The sequence below is a fragment of the Trematomus bernacchii genome, unplaced genomic scaffold, assembly GCF_902827165.1.
Source record: "Trematomus bernacchii unplaced genomic scaffold, fTreBer1.1, whole genome shotgun sequence".
In the NCBI taxonomy this organism is placed as follows: domain Eukaryota; kingdom Metazoa; phylum Chordata; class Actinopteri; order Perciformes; family Nototheniidae; genus Trematomus; species Trematomus bernacchii.
The window spans coordinates 1,471,877-1,497,155 of NW_022987625.1; the positions used below are offsets into that span (position 1 = coordinate 1,471,877).

The 25,279-nt window shown below is 42.0% G+C and overlaps 1 protein-coding gene and 1 pseudogene across 1 annotated transcript in view; one reads left to right on the top strand and one right to left on the bottom strand.

Moving 5' to 3' along the window:
* Positions 1-14,644, top strand: part of ckap5 (cytoskeleton associated protein 5) — a 66,654-nt gene extending 52,010 nt beyond the window's left edge. The window contains exons 36-44 of the mRNA XM_034132920.1: positions 2,264-2,443; positions 2,529-2,716; positions 3,022-3,094; positions 3,184-3,372; positions 3,841-3,978; positions 4,088-4,171; positions 4,315-4,474; positions 4,557-4,678; positions 12,617-14,644. Coding sequence (XP_033988811.1) covers positions 2,264-2,443; positions 2,529-2,716; positions 3,022-3,094; positions 3,184-3,372; positions 3,841-3,978; positions 4,088-4,171; positions 4,315-4,474; positions 4,557-4,678; positions 12,617-12,874 — 1,392 coding nt within the window. The 3' untranslated portion in view covers positions 12,875-14,644. The remainder of the gene's footprint in view (positions 1-2,263; positions 2,444-2,528; positions 2,717-3,021; positions 3,095-3,183; positions 3,373-3,840; positions 3,979-4,087; positions 4,172-4,314; positions 4,475-4,556; positions 4,679-12,616) is intronic.
* A 3,386-nt stretch (positions 14,645-18,030) lies between these two features.
* LOC117484420 lies at positions 18,031-23,769 on the bottom strand (annotated as a pseudogene).
* Between the last annotated feature and the right edge of the window lie 1,510 nt (positions 23,770-25,279).

The following is a 25,279-nucleotide window of genomic DNA, read 5'->3' on the forward strand; positions in this document are numbered from 1 at the left end:
AGGCTTCGTGTGATTCTGTTTATTTGTACCTTACTTTGACCATCCGTTCGCTGTTATTGATCATTGTGGAGAGCAGGCAGACGTTTTGTTTGTTATTATAGCAGCTATCGGATGGAATCAATACATGGGCTGCACAGGTTGTCATGTCCGACTATCACAAGTAGAATCATAATGAAAAATACGCCGGTAAAATACGCCTGTAGAAAACGGCTTATGCCACAATAGGATAGCAACAACAAGTAGTCAGTTTAGCTTCGGTTGCTATGCTAACATCACCCATTTTATACCAGAGAAACTTTCATAACAGCGTTGTGATGCCAAACAGCGTCAATTCAGACTGACACACATTCACTCATGGGGAATTGGGGATATTTATCAGCTGCTTGTGTGACAGTCAGACAGTGAATACTTTACAGCGGCCGCTGCTGTGAGTTAACGGGAGAATAAACTCCGGGGGGAAGAGCAGCACTGCAGCGGTCGGTAAATGCCGCTGAAACACATTAATAAACAATGAACCACGGCACTATGGAGAAAAGTATAAGGTTGGAGAAGTCGTTATTTAATTTAATCTGGCTTCGTATGATTAAAAGGAACACGATCATCGACCCGACGCAGTCCCCCATTGTTGTTGTTGTGAGCGCCGTTGGGGAGAAAATCAGCGACGTAAACGGTGACGTCATGACGCAGCAGCGGCAGTCGGGCTCTGGGCGGTGTGAACAAAACGGGGGCTGAAAAGAAAAACCGGTTCCGAACCAGAAGAGCACTAGCACGGAGCTAGAACGGGAACCGCGTTGGTGTGAAAGGGGCATGAGCGTGATGACCAGCTTGGAGGGCACAATGGTATTGAATGCTGAACTGTAATCAATGAACAGCATTCTCACATATGTGTTCCTCTGGTCCAGGTGTGAGAGGGCAGTGTGGATGGTGAGGGCTATGGCGTCGTCTGTGAATCTGTTTGTTCTGTAGGCAAACTGCAGGGGGTCCAGAGAGTCAGGGAGGGAGGAGGTGATGAAGGTTTTGACTAACAGCTCAAAGCACTTCATTATGATGGAGGTGAGTGCTACTGGGCGGTAGTCGTTGAGGCTGAAACACTAAAAAAATACGAAAAAAGGCAAAGTTGGAGAGGAGCCAAAAGACAATGCAGCCATCTTCACCGGCGCAGGTACTCATGTCAGGGTTCAGACTCATTATAACACACATCACAATAAATAAAATCCAGAAAAACTCACTTGACGCAATAGTGTTACTCAAGCTCCTCTGTCATTTTGAAGGATTGGAACGGTTACAGTGGACTAAATTCTTCAGGGGGGGAGGGGGGCTTCTCTTCTCTGTGAGCTAGAGCTGCTGATTTCTGCCCCGTGTTTTCCGGATCGGTAAATTAAATCCAATATTCAGAGTGCATTTTTGACTTCTCATCACTTTGCTGGGAGAAATGTTTTAAAACTCATGACCTCAGTCTGAAATGTTTCTGCTGATTCAGTCTCCGTATCTTCCATCAGAACAAAGTGAACACGTCTGTCGTTGTTAGCTGTTCATATTTAACTGTTGGTCCTAATGTCACCTTTTTCACATCATGTCAGTTTGCAGGTATGTGTGTCAGCGTGGAGAACAGGCAAGTCTCCTAAGAAAAGAAGAGATTATTGGCTTCATCAATAATTTTCCCATGCCGCATATAATAGTTCGTACCAACAGTCTGTAGCCTGACTGTAGATCCTGTGTCTACAGGTGTTGCTAACAAATAGGGAAATTAGTATGTACAAATAAAGGGTGGCGTGCAATACAGTTTTATTTTCATCTGAAAAAAGTGTCCCCACCACTTTCAAAACAAAATGACGCCCATGGGAAAGAGTAATAAGTACAAATAATTGTCTTATATGTAGCTTATTAAATGCATAACATTCTTTATTTTAAGGAAAACTGCAAATGTATATTCTTCAGAAAAATGATATCAAACAAGTAGCCCTCCATATTCCTCGTTATCCTTCAGGTAGCTCTCAGGTTGGTGACCCCTGCCTGTTGGCTCATCTCACATTTGCCACCTTTTATGTGTATGTCCAATCAGTATTAAAGGTAAATGTAGCTTTAGACATTGTTTTTATCTTGAATTTAACTTTATGCAAGAAATCGGTCAGTGCTTTAATGACAGAAAGCTGAGTTCTCCTGCTTGCGTAGCCATGCCCGCATTGCCTCCAGGTACCAGGATGCATTGGGAAGACCACTAATGCCGCTTTGAGGTGATCAAATGTGTGGTTTGTCCCTGTAGATCGACGAGGTGTTGCGTCAGCAGGACAAAGCAGAAGTCATGTCAGGACACATCGACCAGTTCCTCATCGCTACCTTCATGCAGCTCCGACTCATCTACAGCACACACATGGCTGATGACCGGCTGGACAAGAGGGACATCATCAAACTGTACAGCTGCATCATAGGGAACATGCTCTCTGTGAGTCACTGCCTGATGTCAGATACAGGAACCTCTGTGTGAGGCTGAGGGGGACAGATGATGAGACTCTCTCTTTGTCTGTTAGTTGTTCTCTATAGAGTCCCTGGCCAGAGAGGCATCTATGGGTGTGTTGAAGGACCTGATGCACGGTTTGATAACTATGATGCTGGACGCCAGAGTGGAGGACATAAGGGATGGACAGCAGGTCATCAGATCTGTCAACTTGATGGTCACCAGAGTGCTGGAGAAGTCTGACCAGACCAACATGATCAGGTTAGTATACAGAAACTGCTCACATCCCTCTTTTCACGGGTTTACCTGAGCTATAGAGAGCGCCTGGTCTAGATTTGAAACGGGCTTAATACAGACAAAGGCATTTAATCCTGATGGTTTCACTTTTGTAAATAGTTATATGTATTATTATGTTGCCCGTTATTTTAATACAATATTTTTCCCTAGTTTGCTCGGTTGGTTTGCTCAAACTCACGGTTATGACAAACTCAAGTCCTTCATGGTTACTATATATGTTAATAATTCAGCATCAAACTTAAGGCTGTTCTCCCTCCCTGCCTCCGCAGTGCTCTGCTGGTTTTGCTTCAGGACAGTTTAGCTACAACAACCCCCCCTATGTTCTCTGATCTGGTGATGAAGGTAAGAGGCTCTAACACCCTCCTCACACTGTAACTTGCCTCATCACACACCTCAAACTGACTCTCGGCTCTGTTTGTGTATGTGCCCAGTGTCTGTGGAGGATGATCCGCTTCCTCCCAGAGTCCATCAACACCATCAACCTGGATCGGATCCTGCTGGACGTCCACCTCTTCATGAAAGCATTCCCCAAGGAGAAACTGAAGCAGCTGAAGAGTGATGTCCCTCACAGAACCCTCAAGACTCTGCTACACACACTCTGCAAGCTGACCGGGTCCAAGGTAACACACACACACATGCACACAATGTATTCGATTATATTCAGAGGTATTGTTCTACTGTGTTCAGAATCGGAACCCCTTTATTTGTCACCACAGAAGGGACATTTACATTGTTACAGCTAAAGTGAAGATGGAGACAGAAATACTATTAGATAAAGGGCATGCACATAATATTTAAAATGAAAAGTTATTACAAAGTTCACATGCTGTTAGAAAATTAGCAGCGGCAGTATTTATAAAATACATTAAGTGTAACATGTAGAATTTAGTGTGGTAGAAGCTAGATAACAGGTAGGTAGGTAGGTAGGAGGTACAATTGTTATATTGCACAGTTACTTACAACTGAACAGTATTGAAATGGTTAAAGTAAGATGGCACCCAGTAATACTATTCACTACAGTGGTGTCGCGTGTGTGTTTAACTTACTGAGTTTTGAAACCTGTATTCTATCAATGCACTGACAAACAGATCCTGGACCACCTGTCCATGATAGAGAATCGGAATGAGTCGGAGTTGGAGGCCCACCTGAGACGGGTGGTCAAACACTCTGGAAACCTGTGTGGACAGAAGAGTGACCGAGGCAACGAGAAGAGTGGTCTGCGCACGGTGAGCCTCACAAACCAAACATACACTGACAAGGCCATGCTTTCTGGCTCTTCAGATGTTGTTTATGGGATGACTGTATCTAACAGAATGTACATTTGTCTTTTTCCAGGAGGATCGGATGTCAAAGGGTAATGTCAGTGACATTCTGTCGGAAATCTTCAAGAAGATCGGCTCCAAGGAGAACACTAAAGAGGTCAGCTCAGCTCCTTTCTAAAAAATCACTCTTGATGGAATGCTTCTTTTACAGTTTTAACTGGTTTTATGTCTGTATAGGTTATTTTACAAAGTTCTATTATGTCCCAGTGTTTGGAAAACATGCTCTGCTCTGCTTCTCAGGGTTTGACGGAGTTGTACGAATACAAACAAAATTACTCTGATGCAGACCTGGAGCCCTTCCTCAAAAACACGTCGCAGTTCTTCCAGAGCTATGTGGAGCGAGGCCTGCGCATGATCGAGTCTGAGAGAGAGGGAAAAGCTCGCATCCAGACCTCCACAGGTGCAGTGGAAGCTGTTTGTGTGCTCTGCTCACAATGAACTCAGCTATGTATAGTAACATGTGTGTATCTTTGTGTCTGTAGTGATCCCTCAGCATGGCGTGGACTTCAGTGTGAGCAGCAACTGTGAAGAGCTGAAACCAGCTGTCTACTACGAGAGACTCAAGATCCTCCGACAGAGACAAGGCCTGGAAAACACCTCCAGGGTGAGACACACACACACACGGCTGTCACACAGTCTATTGCTTTTATTTAAAGGTACAGTGGAGGAAATAAGTATTTGATCCCTTGCAGATTTTGTAAGTTGCCCAATTACAAATAAATGAACAGTCTATAATTTTAATGGTACATTATATAAAAGATACAAATTGATCTAAGTGTGGGAAATAAGTATTTGATCCCCTTGCAGAACATGTGTTAGTACTTGGTGGAGAAACCCTTGTTGGACACACAGAGGTCAGACGCTTCTTGTAATAATAATAATAATAATAATACATTTGATTTATATAGCACACTTTAAAAACAATGTAATCTCAAGGTGCTTCACAAAGCTATAAGGAGAAAATAATAAAACAAATAAAATAAAAAGATATCTAAGGAGCATATTGAATAAAATATGGTAATATAAAAAGTTAAAGGTGGGGTATGTAATTTATTTCAGAAACACTTTTTGTTATATTCCATGGAATGCTCTTAACATCCCGATAGCAATGAATATATTAAATGCTTTGACAATAAATACATTAAAAAATGTCATCTGTGGAAGCCGTAGTACTGTAAAAAGCACGACCAATCATTTTAGCCGGCCCGGCTAAAATAACTGGATGGCCTACCTGCCTGTCAGTCTTCCATCTGTGCACAAACTTATCTCGTGCCCTCATTGGTCATGTGCGCGTTCGTGTGTGTTGGAGGAGGGGCTCTATAAGGAAGTTGCAGAATTTCTCCGGTTGTGTATTTTCAAATTCTAGCGATCTCGAGCCGGTTTCTCAAACTTACCTACCCTACCTTTAAGAGCATAAAAGATTTAAAATAAAATGAATAAAGTAAAGGACAGTCAGTCAAATGCGGTGCGGAACAGGTGGGTCTTGAGGCATTTCCTAAAAACTGAGAGTGATGCAGAGGTCCGTATGTTCTCTGGAAGCTGATTCCACAGACGTGGACCCAGGGAGGAGAAAGCACGGTTTCCCATGGTGACCAGTTTTGTCCGCGGAACAGCCAGGAGATTGGAGCTGGCTGACCTGAGTGTGCGTGAGGTATGCGAGTGTTTTCTGGTGAGCAGTTCCTGTAGGTAGGTGGGGCCAGTGTGGTTAATGGCGTTGAAGACCATTATGAGGACTTTATAGTTGATCCGGTGGGTTACAGGGAGCCAGTGGAGTGAGTGAAGGATGGGGGTGATGTGCTCTGATTTGCGTGTTTTTCCGGAGTATCCGGGCGACACAGTTTTGTACATATTGCAGTCTCTGAGTGGTTTTTGTGAGAATGCCTGCAAGCAGAGAATTGCAGTAGTCAATGGGTGTTTCTCAATGTCGAGGAGGCTTGCTTGGTAGCACATGTACCTCCGAGTGAGTTCCTTAAGAAGCGAGGCAAGAATACCTCCTAGCCTCAGAAAACAAAGAATGGAACAGGCTAGCACAGGGGTGGGTAAACTTTTTGGCTCGGGGGCCACTATGAGTTTTACAATTTGACAGACGGGCCAGGAGCAGATGGTGGAAAAGTGGCGGCTGATATTGCATTCTTTGAAAACCGCAACGGTTTCTTGGCAAATAAGACATACAGCCTTATATCGCACTTAGCTGTCCACTCCTCATTAAACACTCGGCACTCATTGTCGACTTTTATTTTCTTTGGTCCACTCATTGTTACAGATGCAGGTTCAAAGGTGAGTTATTGCGTCATTGCGTCATCGTTTGCGTCATGACGTAACCGTTTACGTGCCTTCTTATGACCCACACAGAGTTTTACGTCGCTGATTTTCTCCGCAACACCGCTCACAACAACATCAATAGAGGACTGCGTCGGATCGTTTTTAATCATACGAAGCCAGATTAAATTAAAGAACTACTTCTCCAACCTTATACCTTTCTCTAGAGTGCTGTGGTGCCTTGTTTATTAATGTGGTTCAGCGGCATTACCGACCACTGCAGTACTGCTCGTCCACCGGAGTTTATTCTACTCTACTGTTAACTCGCGGCAGCGGCCGCTGGAAAGTCTTCACTGTCTGACTGTCACACAAGCAGCTGATAAATATCCCCCATCCCCATCAGTGAATGTGTGTCAGTCTGAATTGACGCTGTTTGGCATCACAACGCTGTTATGAAAGTTTCTCTGGCATTCTACAGGTGATGTTAGCATAGCAACCGAAGCTAATCAGACTATCTTGACTACTTGTTGCTATCATATTGTGGCATAAGCTGTTTTCTACACGCATATTTTACAGGCGTAGTTTTCATTATGATTTTACTTGTGATGGCCACATGTAGCCCATGTATTGATTCCATCCGATAGCTGCAATAATATAAAACAAAAGGAAAACGTCTGCCTCTCCACAATGATCAATAACAGTGAACGGATGGTCATTAAAGTAAGGTAAAATAAACAGAATCACACTAAGCCTGGTTAGTGTTGCCTGACTTTATATAAGTGTTTTTTATAAGTGTGTGGTCGCGTTCTAGTCCCTTTGCTCAGCGCTACTGCTTGTTACAACTTGTATTCGCTGTACTCGCCATGAACTGTTATTGCTCAGGTTAATCTCGACCGTAAGCGTGACGTATTTGGTTCTTAGATTTTGCTGGGTTGCCGAGTGGGGCCAGACTCCAGCAAAGGTCAATTGTGTCTAGAGTGCGCCATCTAGTGGGATCAACTGAAATGCCGGGTGTTGCCGGAACAAGGCAAAATTTGCAAGGGATCAAATACTTATTTCCTCCACTGTAGATGTACATTTCTTGACTAAGATGTATACCCTCCCCTTGTTATTGTTTTTTAAAATTAAACTACGGTATTTTTTTAACTGATACTGAGCAGAAGTATTGAGAAGTGGTGATCAGAGCTGGTGCAGTGTTCTTATTTGTACGATTGGGGCAAAAATAAAAAGATTTCATTGAGATTGTGAATTTAGCAGAGATAATGTTTTTATTTATTTTCCTGGTATGAAGACTGCTCTACATTGAAGTCATGACATTTACTCATTTTTATATTGCTTCAGTTTATAAACGTTGTGTGACGTCACGTCACGTTGTGTCACGTGACTTGAATTTTGAATTGAGCTGTCCCTTATAGACAGGGGTGCACATAACTTTTTTAGTGAGTTACTCAGATGAGTACCAAGAGACAGCGTTTGGTACTCACCCCACACGAAGCGTGGTCCTCCTCAGTGTCTCCTTCACTGTCCTCAATTTACACTTCTTGCATGCTAGATGATGAAGATGATGAAGATGCACCTCCCTGTCTCTTTTTAAGCCTCCGATTTGCTTTCTCCAAAACTTGTTGCCAAAACTGTGAAGTCCTTGCATTTCCTGAGGCCAAGTTGAAGGATCAAATACTAAGAAATGATCACATGACTTGAAGTCATATCTGATTTCAAATGTGGGAAGTAACAAAGCACACTTATTTACTCAAGTACAATTTTGAGATACTTGTAGTTGACTTGAGTATTTCTATTTTATGCTACTTTGTACTTCTACTTTTACTCCACTACATGTATTTAATCCTTTTAGTTACTTTACAGATGTGGATGAATGATGTGAAATATACTCAAGTGTTAAATCAGACTTTAGTTCCACCTGGAGTAAATCCACAAGCTACCCTGCAGTATACAAAGTCATTCAAACTAGCTGCTCCTTTACCAGCTTTGAGAACACTTTCATGATCAATCATTATAAAACATATCATATATATTATTCTGAAATGGACCAATCTGCACAATGACTACTTTTACTGTCGCTACTTTCACTATATTTTGATAATACTTTTCTAATTTTACTTGAGTAACATTTTGAATGCAGGACTTTTACTGTAACAGAGTATTCCTACACAAGATCTGAGTACTTCTTCCACCTCTGTCTGATTTCAAACTCTTCCATTAACACCCTGAGTAAGTTTGCAGCTGTGTGTTTCACTCCACTTTGGTGTAAATAAAACTGCAGCAGCTTGACCACAGAGTGTGAACGTTGTGATCAGATGATTTTGCGCAGTTCTCCAGTGTGTGCGCGGGGCACAGAATGTGCACAGGGGAGTCTCCCACCGCAGCCAGTTGGCGGACTTTTGGCACAATTCTGTTGTTTATACCGACGTTAACCCTGTCTGTGCACACGGCGACCAACTCTGTCGTCCAGTGATCTAAGCCTCTGCCTCCTGGAAAGCTTCACAGGTCCGTCGGTTATGTCCTGCGCGGCTCACCCAGCTCCAGTTCAATCAGTCAAAGAAAGATTTTTTGCAGGGAGCGAAACGGCAACGTAGCTGCTTAATGTCTTTGGGTTTTTTGACATGCCTAGTAATTTACTCCATTGAGTGTTGACAAGAAACACGTGTAGACGAAATATGTGTTTTGTTTTGATGTTTTGAGGTACGCAAAGGCGCGTAGTGACACAAGTGACGTTACGCAATTCAGATTTGTGCCGCGCATGCGTACCTGCTTACCAGTTATGTGCACCCCTGCTTATAGATACTATCTCTTTGCATATGCACACACACACAATTTTGAATTGCGCCATCCCTTATACTATCTCTTAACGTCTCCCTGCCGACAGGGACACCCCTCCTGGCATGGTCCTTGGAAGATGCTGCAGTGTTTTGTTTTTTTTCGTCACAGGAACGCGCTTTGCTGGCAGCGAAAATAATCTCACCAGACTCCTTTTCCCCTCCAACAGAGGGATGTCCTTGTCCTTTTTCCTTTTCATAATTTCAAGCGATAAAAACTCTCGATCTTCTCTCAAATTATTAATTATTTTAGACGCCCTCGGCTCGAGTTCAGGGCGTTCCGAGCTAAATAAGAGCGTCAAATGACGGCAAGACACCCCCTGGCGGAAACTAGTTTAGCTTGTTCCAGAGGTAGATAAAATAGCTAAGTGTGTTAGGTCTAACTCTTAGTGTGTGTTTGCTCCGCTCACCGGTCCGTCACAGCGGGTGGAGCTGCAGGATTTCTGCTTCACACGTGTTGCATACCGCTATTTTATTGTCTTTTTCGGACACCTTAAAATACTGCCAGACCGGTGAAGCCATTTTGGCAAGCTTGTTTTGCCGCGCACAGAGAAAAGTGTCATGTATTTTACGTCATGTGATCGGCTCTCCTGATCGGCCTTTATAGAGAACACCGATCGAATGGAGCATCCCTACCACAGATTAACACCATAGTTCTTTCAACAGTGAAAATCCACATCAACACTTTCTCAGCTACAGCTGCTTTTGTGAGGCAAAAAAACAGCAAGTGCTACCGTACTTGGCTCTACACATGTTAGATTAAATGAGAGGAGTGGAACGAGAGTTTCTGTGTTGGGTAACGTGTGACACATACTGTACTTGACCCAAGAAAGTGGGACAAGAAAGTGGGAGAAAGACGAACACAAACCTGATGTAGCAGCACTCTGACGTTATTGGGTTAATCTTATTGAAATGTAATAATTCCGACTAATTCATGATCCTATTCAATTTGACCTGAATTGTTTCTTTAGTAAATTATAGTTTACTTAGAAATGGTCTTTTCTCGTGCTGCTTTTACATATAGAAACAAAATAAATGTATTTTAAACGCGAAACGTATTTCTCATGACTACGTTGTAAGGTTGCAACTAACAACTAGAGAATGCAATTCCTGAAGAAATTGCTAGTGGGAATGCTTTATGCTAAAAAGCTGATGCTGAATTGCTATGCTGAAATGTAATGTGTAAGAAGAAAGTGAAGAATTTAGATTGAAATGATACATGAACACTGGGGGCTTGAATGTGTGATGAGAGAAGAAAAGAAAGTAAAAAGGCTTGGAAAAGCAGCAGAATATTTGAACTGCAAACTTTTGAACTAACTTGATGGTGAATGATCTGTTGCCATACAGACGGCATTTGATGACATCCCATAATACGCTTAGATGCGTTGATGGCTGCATCGTTACCAAACCTGTGAAGTTTTGGGCTGTTTGGAGTATTTTCACTGAAGTTATGAGAAAACCGTGTTTCAAGGCGAGCATTGCGTTGCCATGGCAACGGCATTTGAAGAAATCTCAAAACTGTACCGTAGATGTCTTCACGGCTGGACTATTGGCACACATGTGATGTTTTAGCACTTTTTGACAATTTTCATAGGAGTTATAGCAATATCATGTTTTATTGCAAGGGATGTGTTGCCATGGCAACAGCTTTTGAGGAAAACTCACTAATGGCACATAGACATGTTAAGGACTGGACCTTTAACTGTCATCTGAAGTCTGGTGGTGTTTGGACCATTTGCATAGGTATCACGACAACATCGTGTTTTATGGCGAGGGATGCGTTTCCATGGAAACAGCCTATGGTGAGATCTCAGATTTGGCGTAGAGCTGTTGAGGCATGGACCGATGATATACAAGCGAAGTTTGGGGGCGATCGGACCGTGTCCATTGGAGTTAAAGCGACATCGTGTTTCATGGCGAGTGGTCTGTCGCCATGGCAACGGCATTTGATGACACCCCATAATACGCTTAGATGCGTTGATGGCTGCATCGTTACCAAACCTGTGAAGTTTGGGGCCGTTTGGGGCATTTTCACTGAAGTTATGAGAAAACCGTGTTTCATGGCGAGCATTCATTTGAAGAAACCCCATAATTGACGTAGAGCTGTTGAGGGCTGGACCGGTGATATACAAGTGAAGTTTGGTGGACGATCGGACCGTGTCCATTGGACTTACAGCGACATCGTGCTTCATGGCGAGTGGTCTGTCGCCATGGCAACGGCATTTGATGACACCCCATAATACGCTTAGATGCGTTGATGGCTGCATCGTTACCAAACCTGTCAATGTGACATCATCGTGTTCCATGACACAGGTGTTTATATTTGAGCTAATGAGGTGTGCAGAGATCAAAGGTTTGCATTGTTCTGAATGAGATAAACCTCTTACATGTGAACGTTTTGTCGAACAACCGTAACAGATATCTGTGAAATTTCAAAACGTGAAGCATGTCAAGGAAGTTGAGTATCTGAAGTGTAATCTTTGTGTACTTTAGGGTTAATAATGTGGCCTTTTTGGCAGTTTAACTAAAGGTGTGCGGCTGCTACCGTGAGGAAATATCAGCCTGAAATTACAATGGGCTTTAATGGAGGCATGTTGAACGTTTTTGTCACTTCATGCCCTCAAGAGGCATTTTGTTTAATTATTTTTTGCTTAATTATTTGTCATTTTTTTCAAGCTACGAGATGTTTTCCTACGTTTGTCATGAAAAATGATGTCTCAGGAATGTAGGGTTTGGGAATTATGGCAGTTTAAAAAAATATATATGAAGGCAAATTTCAAACTGTCCTCCACTCTAACTCTGACATCACGCACTCTGCCTTAACGAGCTGCGCAATGTTAAAGTTAACATTTTAAAAATGTGATGAATTATGGGCTATATCTCTGGAATTATGAAAGTTATGAATGAAAAAAGTAATAGCCATCGATTCCCCACCGAGCTGAACGTTTTGATGTTTCTGCGATGTTCAATGCGGGAGGAGAAGAGGTGCAAAATTCCGGCGGAATAATAAAGAATTTTGTGCGTAGAAGAACAGATAGTTGGAATGCTGTTAACAGCATTCCCACTAAAATATTGTATTCTTGATTAATTATAAGATTTAAATAAAAAATAGTCAATGGCAAACCCAGGTCCTCAAAGTCAAAGAGTTGTCTTTATAGTTGTAATTTAAATTAAAAGATTTTCACTTTAATATAATACAAAGAAGGCAGGTTAATTACTTGAATGCTCATTAAACACTTGATTGCTGCAACATTTGAATGGACTAAATGTTGCAGCTTTATCATGAAGACCACTGATGCAGAGTGTAACTTCTATATTTGTATTTATTAAAATCTCTGGAGTATTGCTGATCAAACATGTTTCAGCAAACAGTTTTTCTGAGATTTCCAGAGTAATATTTAGTGAAGGTAATGACAGCAGCTGACCCCTCTGTCCCTGTGTGCCTGCAGCAGGGTGTGGGGGGAGGCGAGGACGAGCCCCAGCAGCGCCCCCCCATCTCCTCCTTGCTGTCCTCCAAGCCGGCCGTGGCCTCCTCCACCGACATGCTGCACAGCAAGCTGTCGCAGCTCAAAGAGTCCAGAGAGCTGTATCAGCAGGAACACAACGCACACTCCAACTCCCCCACACACCCCCGCTCCGCCTCCCCCGCCGCCAACCTGGACGACCTGAAGAAGCGTCTGGAGAAGATCAAGAGCAAGAAGCAGTGAGCGGCTCCACCTGCTCTCCTTTCAGCAGTAGAAAGTACAAAATCCTCCTCTTTACCTTGTTCTGTGTCTTTTATTTGTGTTCTGGGGGGTGAAATAGAAAGCATGTGGACACTTAAAGCCCCCCCTCCGTCAACAAAGAAGGTAGCAGCAGACTAAACACCTGAACTCCACACACCGTGCCTGTTCCTTATCATTTCAACTCATTTTAGCAGAGGACGTGCAGATTGAATGAGGCTGGGACTGGGCTGTCAATTCTCTAGACACACACACATACACACACACACACACACACACACACACACACACACACACACACACACACACACCATCTCAAGTGTTTTGTGCTGCTATTAATGATATGTTGTATGAAAAGCTAAACCCAGGACAGAGCTTGGTGTATGTCAGTCAGCTGTTCCCCTCAGTCTGTACAGATTGTCTCCGCCCCCCCCCCCCTCCTGTCTCGTCCTGTCCTAGCCTTCAATTTCAGGGGGCCTCCCACCCTCACATATACACTTTTTACTGTATGATGATAATGATGTAGTGAACTTAACCTCCTCCTCTCTGTTTTCAGTATCACCGCACAATATGTTTGTACATATTTAAAGTTTGTTAACCACTGTTATGAAGTGCTTCTCATGCGATTTCAGGACAAGACAAATGTGGAGAAATATTTCTTCCGGCGCCACCATGTGCAACATGAAGCTGCCGCTGTTAAGATGGAGACACTGAGGGGCTCAATGTGTGACTGTGTAAATGTGCCTCTCTGCCCTCTGGTGGCCAAACGCTGAAGTCCAGTTTGCACTGGGAGCATCTCATGATGTAGAATACTTGCACAAAGTTTGCATTTGCTATGTCTGCATTAGCAAAATAAAGACTCTTAATTAGAGATGTTTAGTGGAAAGGGTTATATTTGACATTGCTTTCAAAAAGATCAGACACAATAGGACTTGAAGCTCCACCACCTAATCAACAAAGCATCTGATTTCTATCAATTTCAGACATTTGTTGCTGCCTCAAAATAAGTCGAGTTGCATTTACACAGTAACATTCCAGCCCTCTCTTTTGGGTTCAGTCTGCAGCCAGAGCTGTGCCCTGTGTTACAGGAAGTGGTTTGTGTAAGCAGGTGTTTGGGCAGGGGGTCTACCCAGTTCTCTTCGGAAAGTTTATTGAATCTTGAGTAAACGTAATGGTTTTGAATCCTCCTCAGCAGATCAGTGTTTGAATGTGACTAAAATCTGCAGACTTGGTGGTACAGAGTTTAAAACTACTGCTTTTATTCAGGCGAAGAGGCCCAATTTATCACATCCTGTTCTTGCTGTTCAGCCAATCAGGACTTCTCTCTGTCCCCTGAGAGAAATCTGAGGGGCGGTATGTGTACAGGTGTGTGTTGGACTGTGCTGTGGGTTCTCATTTGGCTTTAGATACTGTATTTAATATCCTCCACTAAACCTCCCTGCAGATATTTAACATCAGCGATCTGTTGTGTTCGTAGACTTTGAGAGTACGGCATGAAGTCAGTGATTCGTTTTTATTTCCTCATGTAAATAAAGTTTGCATTAACAAACAGCTGTGTAATAAAGTCATTGTTTTTCTGAGGACTACGAGAAGATGGTGGCCTTCAGTCATCATATGAAAATAAAAACATAAATAACATGTTTTTTTATTTAATTGAAATGTCAGTACTAGTCTTACATTGTTGCTCTCCAGCTTTCCTTGTATAATCCATAGTGGAAAATGTCAATAAAGTCTTGTTTCTTTTTTAACAATCCACTTTTGTGTTGCCTGGTTTTATTCATTTTTGTAAACTGATCCAAATATGATGCTTTAGTTTTTTTTTTTTTATGTATTGCACTAGTTGCTGCCGATATGAAGTAATATTGGGAATGTGGGCTGGCTTCACACTCACTGCCCTATCAGAAAGTTGCCATCAGAAACAATGCCCAACGTGTTTTGGACGTAATAGAGAACCGCAGTGACGCGTCCTAAAACCCGGAAGTAAACTCCTTCCGGTTCCTTCGTCAAAAACCAAAGCAATTTCTCCATAGGATTTTGGAAAATAGCTGGAAATAAGGCCTGTGGTTGACACACTTTAAGAGACGGAATCACGTTTTGTTCAGCCGGATAATATCCAATGTCTACCCTACTTTTATAATTTTCTAATCATAAATCTAGTCGCCAGAAGCAAAATGCTAACGTTATGCTATAAACTAACTACAGCAGGGTCGTTGCTTCAACGTCACGCCAACTTAAGATCCATATTCAAAACTACAGATTCAAAATTGTACAAGTTGAAGCGTTTGTTTGAACAGGAGGCAGGTACTTGCTTTCAAGCAGAACAGGGCAAACAAACTTAGCGGGAGTGTTTACGAGTCGGTGTTTGTAATGACGTAAAACGGCCTGGACAACTTCTGTAGTCCTATTTCAGCCACATGTTAACAACCATCGTTTTTCAGACACGTAAACTCTTCAAAAATCACCAGTGGGTCACTGCTGATGTATTTAATGTCGTAGAACAAAACGTGATCTGTCTCTTCAATTTGTGTCAAACACAGACCTTATTTCCAGCTATTTTCCAAAACCCTATGGAGAAATCCCATTGCTTTTTGTCGAAGGAACCGGACGTGGTAAAAATGCTAACTTACTTCCGGGTTTTAGGACGCGTCACTGCGGTTCTCGAGAGAGCCGAAGTCCCTCCCTTTCCGGTGTAACTCCATGGGACCTTATTTTGGAAAAATGATGTATTGAAGTCAATGGCGAGAGAAAAGTTATCTTTTGATCCCGCTTGAATTGTGCCATGAATTACACATGTTTGTCAATCTTAAATAATTTCCAAGTCAAAAAAGTTCAGAGTTTGTCGTAAAACTGTTGAAGTAACATATTTGTGTGTGAAAACCGCTCAATGAACTACATCTCTGGTCTCGCACAATACACGTCACCAACACCAAAATGAGGTGGAAAGTAATTAAACCAGGTGAAAATCATTACACGTTAAAGGGCCCATGTCATGCTTTTCCGGTTATTACCCGTCCCCTTGTGTGTTATGAAGGTTTTTATGCATGTAAACGGTCTGCACAGTCAAAAAACCCTCAAAGATACACCCTGTAGGGAGTAAAACTCTAACACAGACCTCCCCAAAAACGCCTTGTTGGAGATTTATCATGTTATTCTCCTGGGCATCGTGACGTCCTGGATACCCAGTAGCCACGCCCAGAGCTATGACCCCACCCTCTGACAGCCCAAGCATATATGCTGTTGGAATCTCAGGTTCAGTTCAAAACAGTTGCTAACTGGGCTAACGAAGTTGCTAGCGTTTACATATATCAACTACAATGTCAGCAGATGGCCCTCTACATGTTTCTCATAGCAGGAGAATGTCTGCATTCACACACCAAAATACTCATAGACAGTATACTCCGGGTGATTACCCTACGGTCAGTACATTATAGTCGGCGTTCACTAACCGAGCTACCGTTCATAGCGTGTATGCTACCGAGATAAAACAACGACGCTACCGAGAGGTAGACATGCTAGGCGAAAACATTGTTTTCATGCCAGCTACAATGAATGGACCTAACGTAGCAGACTACCCGTATAAGATTTGCAATTGTAAACACGTTCTTCCTAGCCTAATATGAACCACAGCTTTTGTATAGTGGTTTTATTACACAGAAACAAGCCATTGACACAGTGCTAACTGGGCTAACGAAGTTGCTAGCGTTACATATATCAACTACAATGTCAGCAGATGGTCCTTACATGTTTCTCATAGCACGAGAATGTCTGCATTCACACACGAAATACTCATATACAGTATACTCCGGGTGATTTACCGTACGGTCCAGTCGCGAAACTTAATTTACATTATAGTTGGCTTTCCTAGCATGTATGCGGATACAAAGCTAAACAACAAGGCTACCTATAGCTAGGAAAAAACATTGTTTTTATGCAAGCTAAAAAGAATGACCGACACGTAGCAGACTACCGTATAAGATTGCAATTTGTAAACACGTATTGCTAGCCTAATATGAACCACTAGCTTTTGTTTCATAGTAGGTTGACATATACACTGAACTAGCAAACGTAGGTTAGCTTATACAAAAACTGATGCTCCGCTCAGAGCCCGAAAAAACACTGTGTTAGACATGGGCGGAGCCTCTCTGGTGGTTGACTAATCAGAAACAGAGTGGCCGAGCTGACCAATCGGAGCACAGTGGGCTCACAGGGAGGGGGGCGGGCTAAGGAGCTCAAACAAGCCGTTTAGGGCAGAGAGTGAATACCGGTGAATACACATACTTTACAGAGATGCTGTATGAGAAACCAATTGTGAGTTTGGAAAATTGCACAGTATAAATCTATTTTAGTCTACCTCAACAATGGAATTATGATCAGTGGAAATGGCCATGATATGGGCCCTTTAATGTGCAAATTGGATCGTGTTCTAATCTCTTGTATTCTATCTTCCACTCGAAAGGTTTGCAATTTAAATTGACACATGCCATAAAGAATAATTTTTCCTATTTATACATATGGTGTCATAACCTTATTTTGATGATAGTTTACTTGAGAATTCTTGCTTTAACTCATGTTTTGACAGTGAAACTTTGAAGGATAGTAAGTATAACTCTTTCTGAAGTCGAGGCTTTTGATCAAGAAGAACTTTTCAAATGAATAAAATGATATGAGTTGAAGAACTATGTGTCTACTGTATATTGAACGGTAGATCTTAATCTTAAAGTTCGAGCTCAGATACTGATGTCGAAGGTCACAGCTCAAGTTTTATTCTGATGTCCTTTCCTCAGTATGACAATCAACATCGTGAACAAATTTGACTTTTTTGAGATTTATTTGAGAAAATATAAAGAATACAAATATGTATAGAAAGAACAATTTCTAATTTAAAAGTTAATTTCACATTTCCCTCTAAAATATCTAAAATAGCTCAGTATATCTTATTTAATATAAAGGTATACAGACTAAATATAATAATATAAACAACACTGTACAGACATATGTCACAAAGGAAGGCAGAGGAAATAGAGTTCAGTTCAGAGTCTTCACTTCCATTCATCTTGTCTTTCCTACATTCTGTTTCTGTCCCTTCATCCCGCTGAGGGGAGGTCCGTATTAAAAAGAATGGAGAGAATCCGATGAATCTTCTATGAAACTTGTGATCTCCTCTTCCCCTGTCCGACTCGGAGAGGCTCCGACTGTTTGCTGGACTCTGACGGACGAGGAGGGGCTGTGAAGATGATGGAGGTGGTGGTGAGGTGTGAGTCGTGGCTGAGGGGGGCCGTCTGTCCAGCCTGTCGGCAGGGGGGGCTGCCTACATCAGTCAGGTCTGGGTTGGGGGTTGGTTTTTGGTGGGGAGGGTCTGCTGGCGGCAGCCGCCAGTGGACAGCAGCTCCCTCTCCTTGGAGTTCATCCATTTCCATCCTGCGGTTTCTGGAACCAGATCTTTCACCTTCACAGACACAAACACTGTCAGTGACATGCTTATCCAGATCAACTACCATCAACGTCTTATCAACTACCATCAACTATACCAACTATATATGCAACTACCATCAACTTAGGATCAACTACCACCAACTATTAAGCAACTACCACCAACTATTATCTACCATCAACTATCACCAACTACCATCACTATTAAACTACCATCAACTATTATCAACTACCACCAACTACCATCAACTATTATCAACTACCATCAACTATTATCAACCACCACCAACTACCACCAACTACCATCAACTATTATCAACTACCATCAACTATTATCAACTACCATCAACTATGATCAACTACCACCAACTACCATCAACTATTATCAACTACCACCAACTACCACCAACTACCATCAACTATTATCAACTACCATCAACTATTATCAACTACCATCAACTATTATCAACTACCACCAACTATTATCAACTACCACCAACTATTATCAACTACCACCAACTACCATCAACTACCACCAACTATTATCAACTACCACCAACTATTATCAACTACCACCAACTATTATCAACTACCACCAACTACCGTCAACTATTATCAACTACCATCAACTATTATCAACTACCACCAAACTACCACCAAACTATTATCAACTACCATCAACTATTACAACTACCACCAACTATTAGCAACTACCATCAACTATTATCAACTACCATCAACTATATCAACTACCATCACTAAACACCACCAACTATTATCAACTACCACCAACTATTATCAACTACCACCAACTACCATCAACATTATCAACTATTAGCACTACCACCAACTACCACCAACTACCACCAAACGACCACCAACGACCAGAACGACCAGCAACTAGGAGCAAGAAGAGTAGACTACCACCAAAACCACCAACGCAAACTACCATCAACTACCAGCAACTAATCAACTACCATCAACGACCACCAACTACCAGCAATACCATCAACTAGGATGCAACGACCACAACTATTATCAACACCATCAACGATATCAACTACCACCAACTACCATCAACTACCATCAACTACCACCAACTCACCATTCAACTACCACCAACTACCATCCAACTACCACCAACTATTATCAACTTACCATGCCACTTATTATCAACTATTATCTTCCACAGGTTTGGTAACGCGCATCTAAGCGTCTAATGTCATCAAATGCCGTTGGCATGGCGACAGATCATTCACCATCAAGTTAGTTCAAAAGTTTGCAGTTCAAATATTCTGCTGCTTTTCCAGCCGTATTACTTTCTTTTTCTTCTCTCATCACACATTCAAGCCCCCAGTGTTCATGTATCATTTCAATCTAAATTCTTCATCTTTATTCTTACACATTACATTTCAGCATAGCAGTTTAGCGTCAGCTTTTCGCATAAAGCATTCCCACTAGCAATTTCTTCAGGAATTGCATTCCTCAGTTTGTTATTGTTATTAAGTCTTGAATTTCATCAGATGCAAAAGAAGAACTGTAAATCAACATTTTATAACTGAGAAACTGTATTAAAGTGTAAGTACCTGTGAGTCTTTCAGCCCCAGCTTACTGGCCAGTTTCTTCCTGTCTGTTTTGCTGATGTATTTCTGCTTCTGGAACGTTCTCTCCAGGGCCTTCCTCTGGAGGTCTGAGAACACAGCCCGCCGCAGCATGCCCCTCCGGGGCTTGCCTCTGGGGGCCAGGGGCCACGAAAATGTTCCCGGGACAGGAACCACAGAGGAGGAGGCTGGAGGGAGACAGGAGAGCTTTAACTGGCTGATGTAGAGGAACAGAATAAAGAGACACATCCTCCACAAAACATACCCCGTATATTACATGACAAATACAGAAATGGGACAAGAATATTTAAATGTTGTATATTATTTTACAAGAATCCTGGAAAACTTTGTTACACTTGAAGTCATTTTCTAAAAGCAGGCCATAAAAAGGCGTTTCAGCTTTAGGTAGGAGGTTTACCATCCAGAGTCACAAAACACTATCAATCACTTAATGACTGAAAAATGGCTGAGGACTCATTTCATAAGCAAAAAAGCATCCATCAACATAAGCCCCCCCCACCCCACAGGAAGACGCCGCTGGTGTGACATCACCTACTGAACGGATGAACAGCAGTGGTGCAATTCTGGATTTACCTCTTCACACATATTTTGTGAGTGCACAATATCAATATAAAGTCATAATGTTACACACTCTACATTTGCCTGCAGTTGTTTCCTTGTCAGCTGCTACAAATGAAACTGTATTTAGTCATTCCTTTTACAGTTGAATAAATAAGCAGATATTTATATTTGTAATGTTAATGCTCAGATCATTATAATTTAAGGTAAGAGGGGTTTTTGTTTCATCTTGAGGATTCAGATTATTTTCTCATTGTGTTCTACATTGTGAGGTGAATAAATGTATCTTTTTTTTATTCCAGGCTTCTTTTACATTTCCTGTAAGTCAAACATTTTATAAATGAGAGGAATCAATCAAAACATCAAATCATATTTTTCAGCCGTATTATCTTGACGCTCTTGTTTTGGATTCAAATTGGAATGGTCCTCATGAATACAAGCTTTTTCTGCTGATTTACCGGCAGTTTTGCTAAACTTGGATTGTTTTGTCATTATATTCCACATTCCTGTGTTCTCAGAAAAGAGTCACCCTGCCTTGTTCCATCATCAGCGCACAAGCTCCCTGATGCTGCCCCACAATACGGCGTTCTGCCTGAAATCTGCTGTTTTAAAGCCCAATTTGTCCAGCAGTGGAAACAGAGCCTATGCTAATGAGCCGGGCTCTCAAAGCTCCGCTGACACTGCGTCTAATGAAGCGTGAAGCGGGCTGGATGGGCTGCAAATGCACAGAGAAAGGGGATTGTGTTGTAATGAATTGAGAGGAAAAGGCCGTCGACAGGCCACTATATTACAGGCCCATTAAAAAGCGCTCAGGACAGCTCAGCTTCACACTGCTGTACACGGCTCCTTCAACATATCCAACTCTAATTGTTCAATATGCTGGCAAATGTCAAATCAACAAATTAAATACAGGGACTGAAATTTCAATTTGACAGAAATCTGTTAGCAACATAGCTAAGTCAAAAAAAAAAATAATTTAAGGTATGTGCTAGTGTGTGTGTGCTAGTGTGTGTTAGTGCTTGCGTGTGTGCGTGCCTGTGGCGTGTGAGTGTGTGTGTGTGTGTGTGTGTGTGTGTGTGTGTGTGTGGTTTTGGCTCACTTTGGTCACGGTGCTGGGATCTTTGTGGGGTGCAGAGGGGCTTGGTGGGAAAAACGACGGCGCGTGAAGACTCTTGGGTCCTGAGCTGGGAAGATTAACCCCGCTCACATTTAGAGCATGACAAACGGCACTAATATTTTAGAGCGGTGACAAACTGGACTAATTTGTAGATTAGGACAACTGGTGCTAATGTCAGCAGTCACTGCGTCGCCTAAATAGTCCCTCAAATTGGCGGATCTGATTCCAGGCTGTCCGGGGTATTCCCATGCTAAAAGGCTGACAGGTCCAACAGGCCTCTGAGCCCTCAGCGTTCCACACACTCAGAAACACACTCTCAGACAACACACTCAACACCACTCTCAGAAACACACTCTCGTCCGTTTGCTGTAGTTTAAGATCTGTGTTTTTTAATGTTACGTTTGTTCATAGCTGTAGTCAGATTAAGATCCTCCAGGAAAAGGAATAATACACTCAATCATTTTAAATAGTGATCATATTAAATGGCTAAACTGTGACTTATTCACCTTTTATATCAAGATTTTGATTTTAAATGTAGAAATGTATATATACTATATGCTAATAATTTAAAACAAATATTACAAATATTATATATATATATATATAATATATATATATATAATATATATTATATATATATATATTATACATTATTTGCCCAAATAAAGAACATCTGGGACTTTAAATTATGTTGACTCACTTATATTAATCAACACTGTAGATGTACTCCGATACTGTTACTCTATGAGATAGTCATTTCAAATTATTATTTCATATCACATTTATAATCAAAACGTATAGTATTGAGTCCAATAGCATTTAATTATTACAAATAAAAGAGAACGGATCAGCATGTTTTCTCTTCGGAAGTCTCTTGGCCGGTTGGTTCTTCGCAAAAATAAAAGGAAAATTGATTTCCCATGGATCAAATTGCCTTTCTTTAAAAAAAACTATAACCAGTAGATAATGGTAATTACAACAGTAAGGGATATGAGTATTTGGTGTTGTGTGAAATGCGGTAGACGGAAACAGTGGCCTGATTTGTGGCAGGGGAGAAAAGATGTGTCTGTGTGATCAGATTTCTCCTGAAGACGGGAGAACGGGTCAAAGTCTGCCTTGGAGTAGTGAAGCTCACCAACCTGTGAAGTAGGACGCTCGGATGAAGGGGTGAAGGCTTCCATCGAAGAAAGGCAAAGGGAAGGACTTCTGAACGCTCTGGACTGAGGAGCAGGAAACAAACAAGATGCTGAGTCAGGAGAAAGTTCAGACACCAGGGAACGACACGTTTACTAATACCTTTAGGATTTATAGCTTAACATTTTAACAACACATATAGTAGTAACCTGGCCTATAGGGCTAAATCCTTCATTGAACAAATACAAATCAAATGTAAAGTTATGTCTGATGCACCTCAGCAGTTTAATACACATTCATGAATTGGCCCATTTTATAGGCTACAGTTTTTAAGACTCAACAATGCAGTCAATACATTTACTATACTTCCTGTGTTCTATTCTACTCTTCTACTTTTCTATTATTTTCAACATGTATCTATATCTGTCATATTATTCTGTCAACAGTAGAGTAGGCTATAGCATCAATTCTGGTGGCTTTTGTGGGGAAAATTGCATTGGAGTTGAAATTGCATGGATAGTTGAATAAATAAATAATAATAACATTATTATTATTATTATTATACAAATTAAAAGAATAATTATAGCCTTTATTTTGCGATGTTTTAAAAAAAATCATATCATACCAATGATCATCATCCTAAATATGTTGCTCTACTCACCACTCCGTGTGGACGGGGCCAGTATTGCGCTGACGCCGAACTTCAGGTACCCGGGCTCCGGGCCGCCGGGCTGCGGGGAGCCGGGGGTCCCGCGGCCCGGCGGCGGCACACAGCGCTCTGTGCCGGCCCCCCGCAGCCGGGGGGGCCCGCACTGCCCCGCGCTCAGCTGGAGAATGTCCCCGGGACTTCTGGAAGAAAAAGTCCGATGTATGTAGCTGACAGGCTGGCTCCATCTGAGGAGATCTTCCACCAGGAAGCCTGAGTGCAGGGACCGGTTCAGGGGCGAGGAGAGAGCCGCAGGAGGACGCAGGAATGCCGGGAAGAGAGGAGGCGGCAGCGCGCTGCAGGGGAACATCATGTCCGCAGAGGTTACAGGTTCTTCAGGGAAGTAAAGCGGAACCTCACGAACACTCTCTGCTCTCAGTCTCTGTGCACTCTCTGGAGAGGTTTTATACAAGCAGTCACTCCTACAAACAAACACGCACAGTCGCACACTCAAGCACATGCGTGCACGCGCACAAGTTCAAGCCTCACACCCTGCCTGATCTCTTTGAACACTAAATCCAGAGGATTGGTCAACGGCCCTCTGATCCTTTGTGATTGGACCACCTCCGTCACAAACATCACATTTCCATCGTGCTTCTATCTTTTTATTGGGTTAATGTAAATGAAGCAGCTCATGTGATCCTTGCTCTGATGAAGAAACAGCAGGACGCAGAGCATGAGCACTTGTCTTCCAAATGACTTTCATAAAATATGATATTCGAGCATTTTTAATTCGCGGCCACCTGTTGGCTCCTGCAGGTTGACAACATGAAACGGTGTTCTTGCTAAAGTGTAGTATTCTGCTGTAAGAAGTAGACAGAATCTTAAGGAAAATGCACCATGTTCAGTCACACGGAAGAATGGGCTTTCATCAGCCTCGTTATTCATTGTAAGTTATATATATATAAAAAAAGTTGGTCTACTTTATCCATACTTTTTCTGACCCCCCCCCAATCCCCCCCGCCCCCCCACGACATGAGAACATTAACATAAAAGTGAATTCCAAAAATATTTCGACTGCCCTGCTCCTTTATCATTTCACGCTAACCTGTCCATGTCCGATGACAGGCTGTAGGCCTAATTATAATAATACTATTAATAACAATAATAATAATGTTGATAATAATAACAATAATAATAATATATTTATTTTGTTAGCGCTTTTACAGGTGCTCAAAGACGCTTTACAGATATAGTGAAAAGAAAAGAACAACAAACAAATATATATAGTTAAAGTTAAAGTCAAATAATACAAAAACAATCACACATTAAAAGCCAGACTGAAGAAGTGAGTTTTTGTGGGTTTTTTGAAGGTGGTGAGGTCAGTGCAGTCTCTGATGGGTTGTGGGAGTGAGTTCCAGAGGGAGGGGGCAGCGACGGAGAAGGCTCTGTCCCCCCAGGTCCGGTGATTGGTGCGGGTGGGGATGGATAGGAGGTTGGCTTCTGATGAGCGGAGGCAGCGGGAAGGGGTGTGGTGGTGCAGCAGGTCTGTGAGGTAGGGGGGGGGGGGCTGGTTGTTGAGGGCTTTGTAAGTAATCAGGAGGACTTTGAAGTCGATTCTTTGACGGACGGGGAGCCAGTGGAGGTTCTGGAGGACGGGAGTGATGTGGTCTCGGGAGCGGGTGTGGGTGAGGAGGCGGGCAGCAGAGTTCTGGATATGTTGGAGAAAAAATATTATTATAATAATACAAATAATAATAATAACAACAATAATAATAATGATGATAATAATAACAATAATAATAATAACAACAACAATAATAATAATGATGATAATAATAACAATAATAGCAATAACAATAATAATTATTATTATTATAATA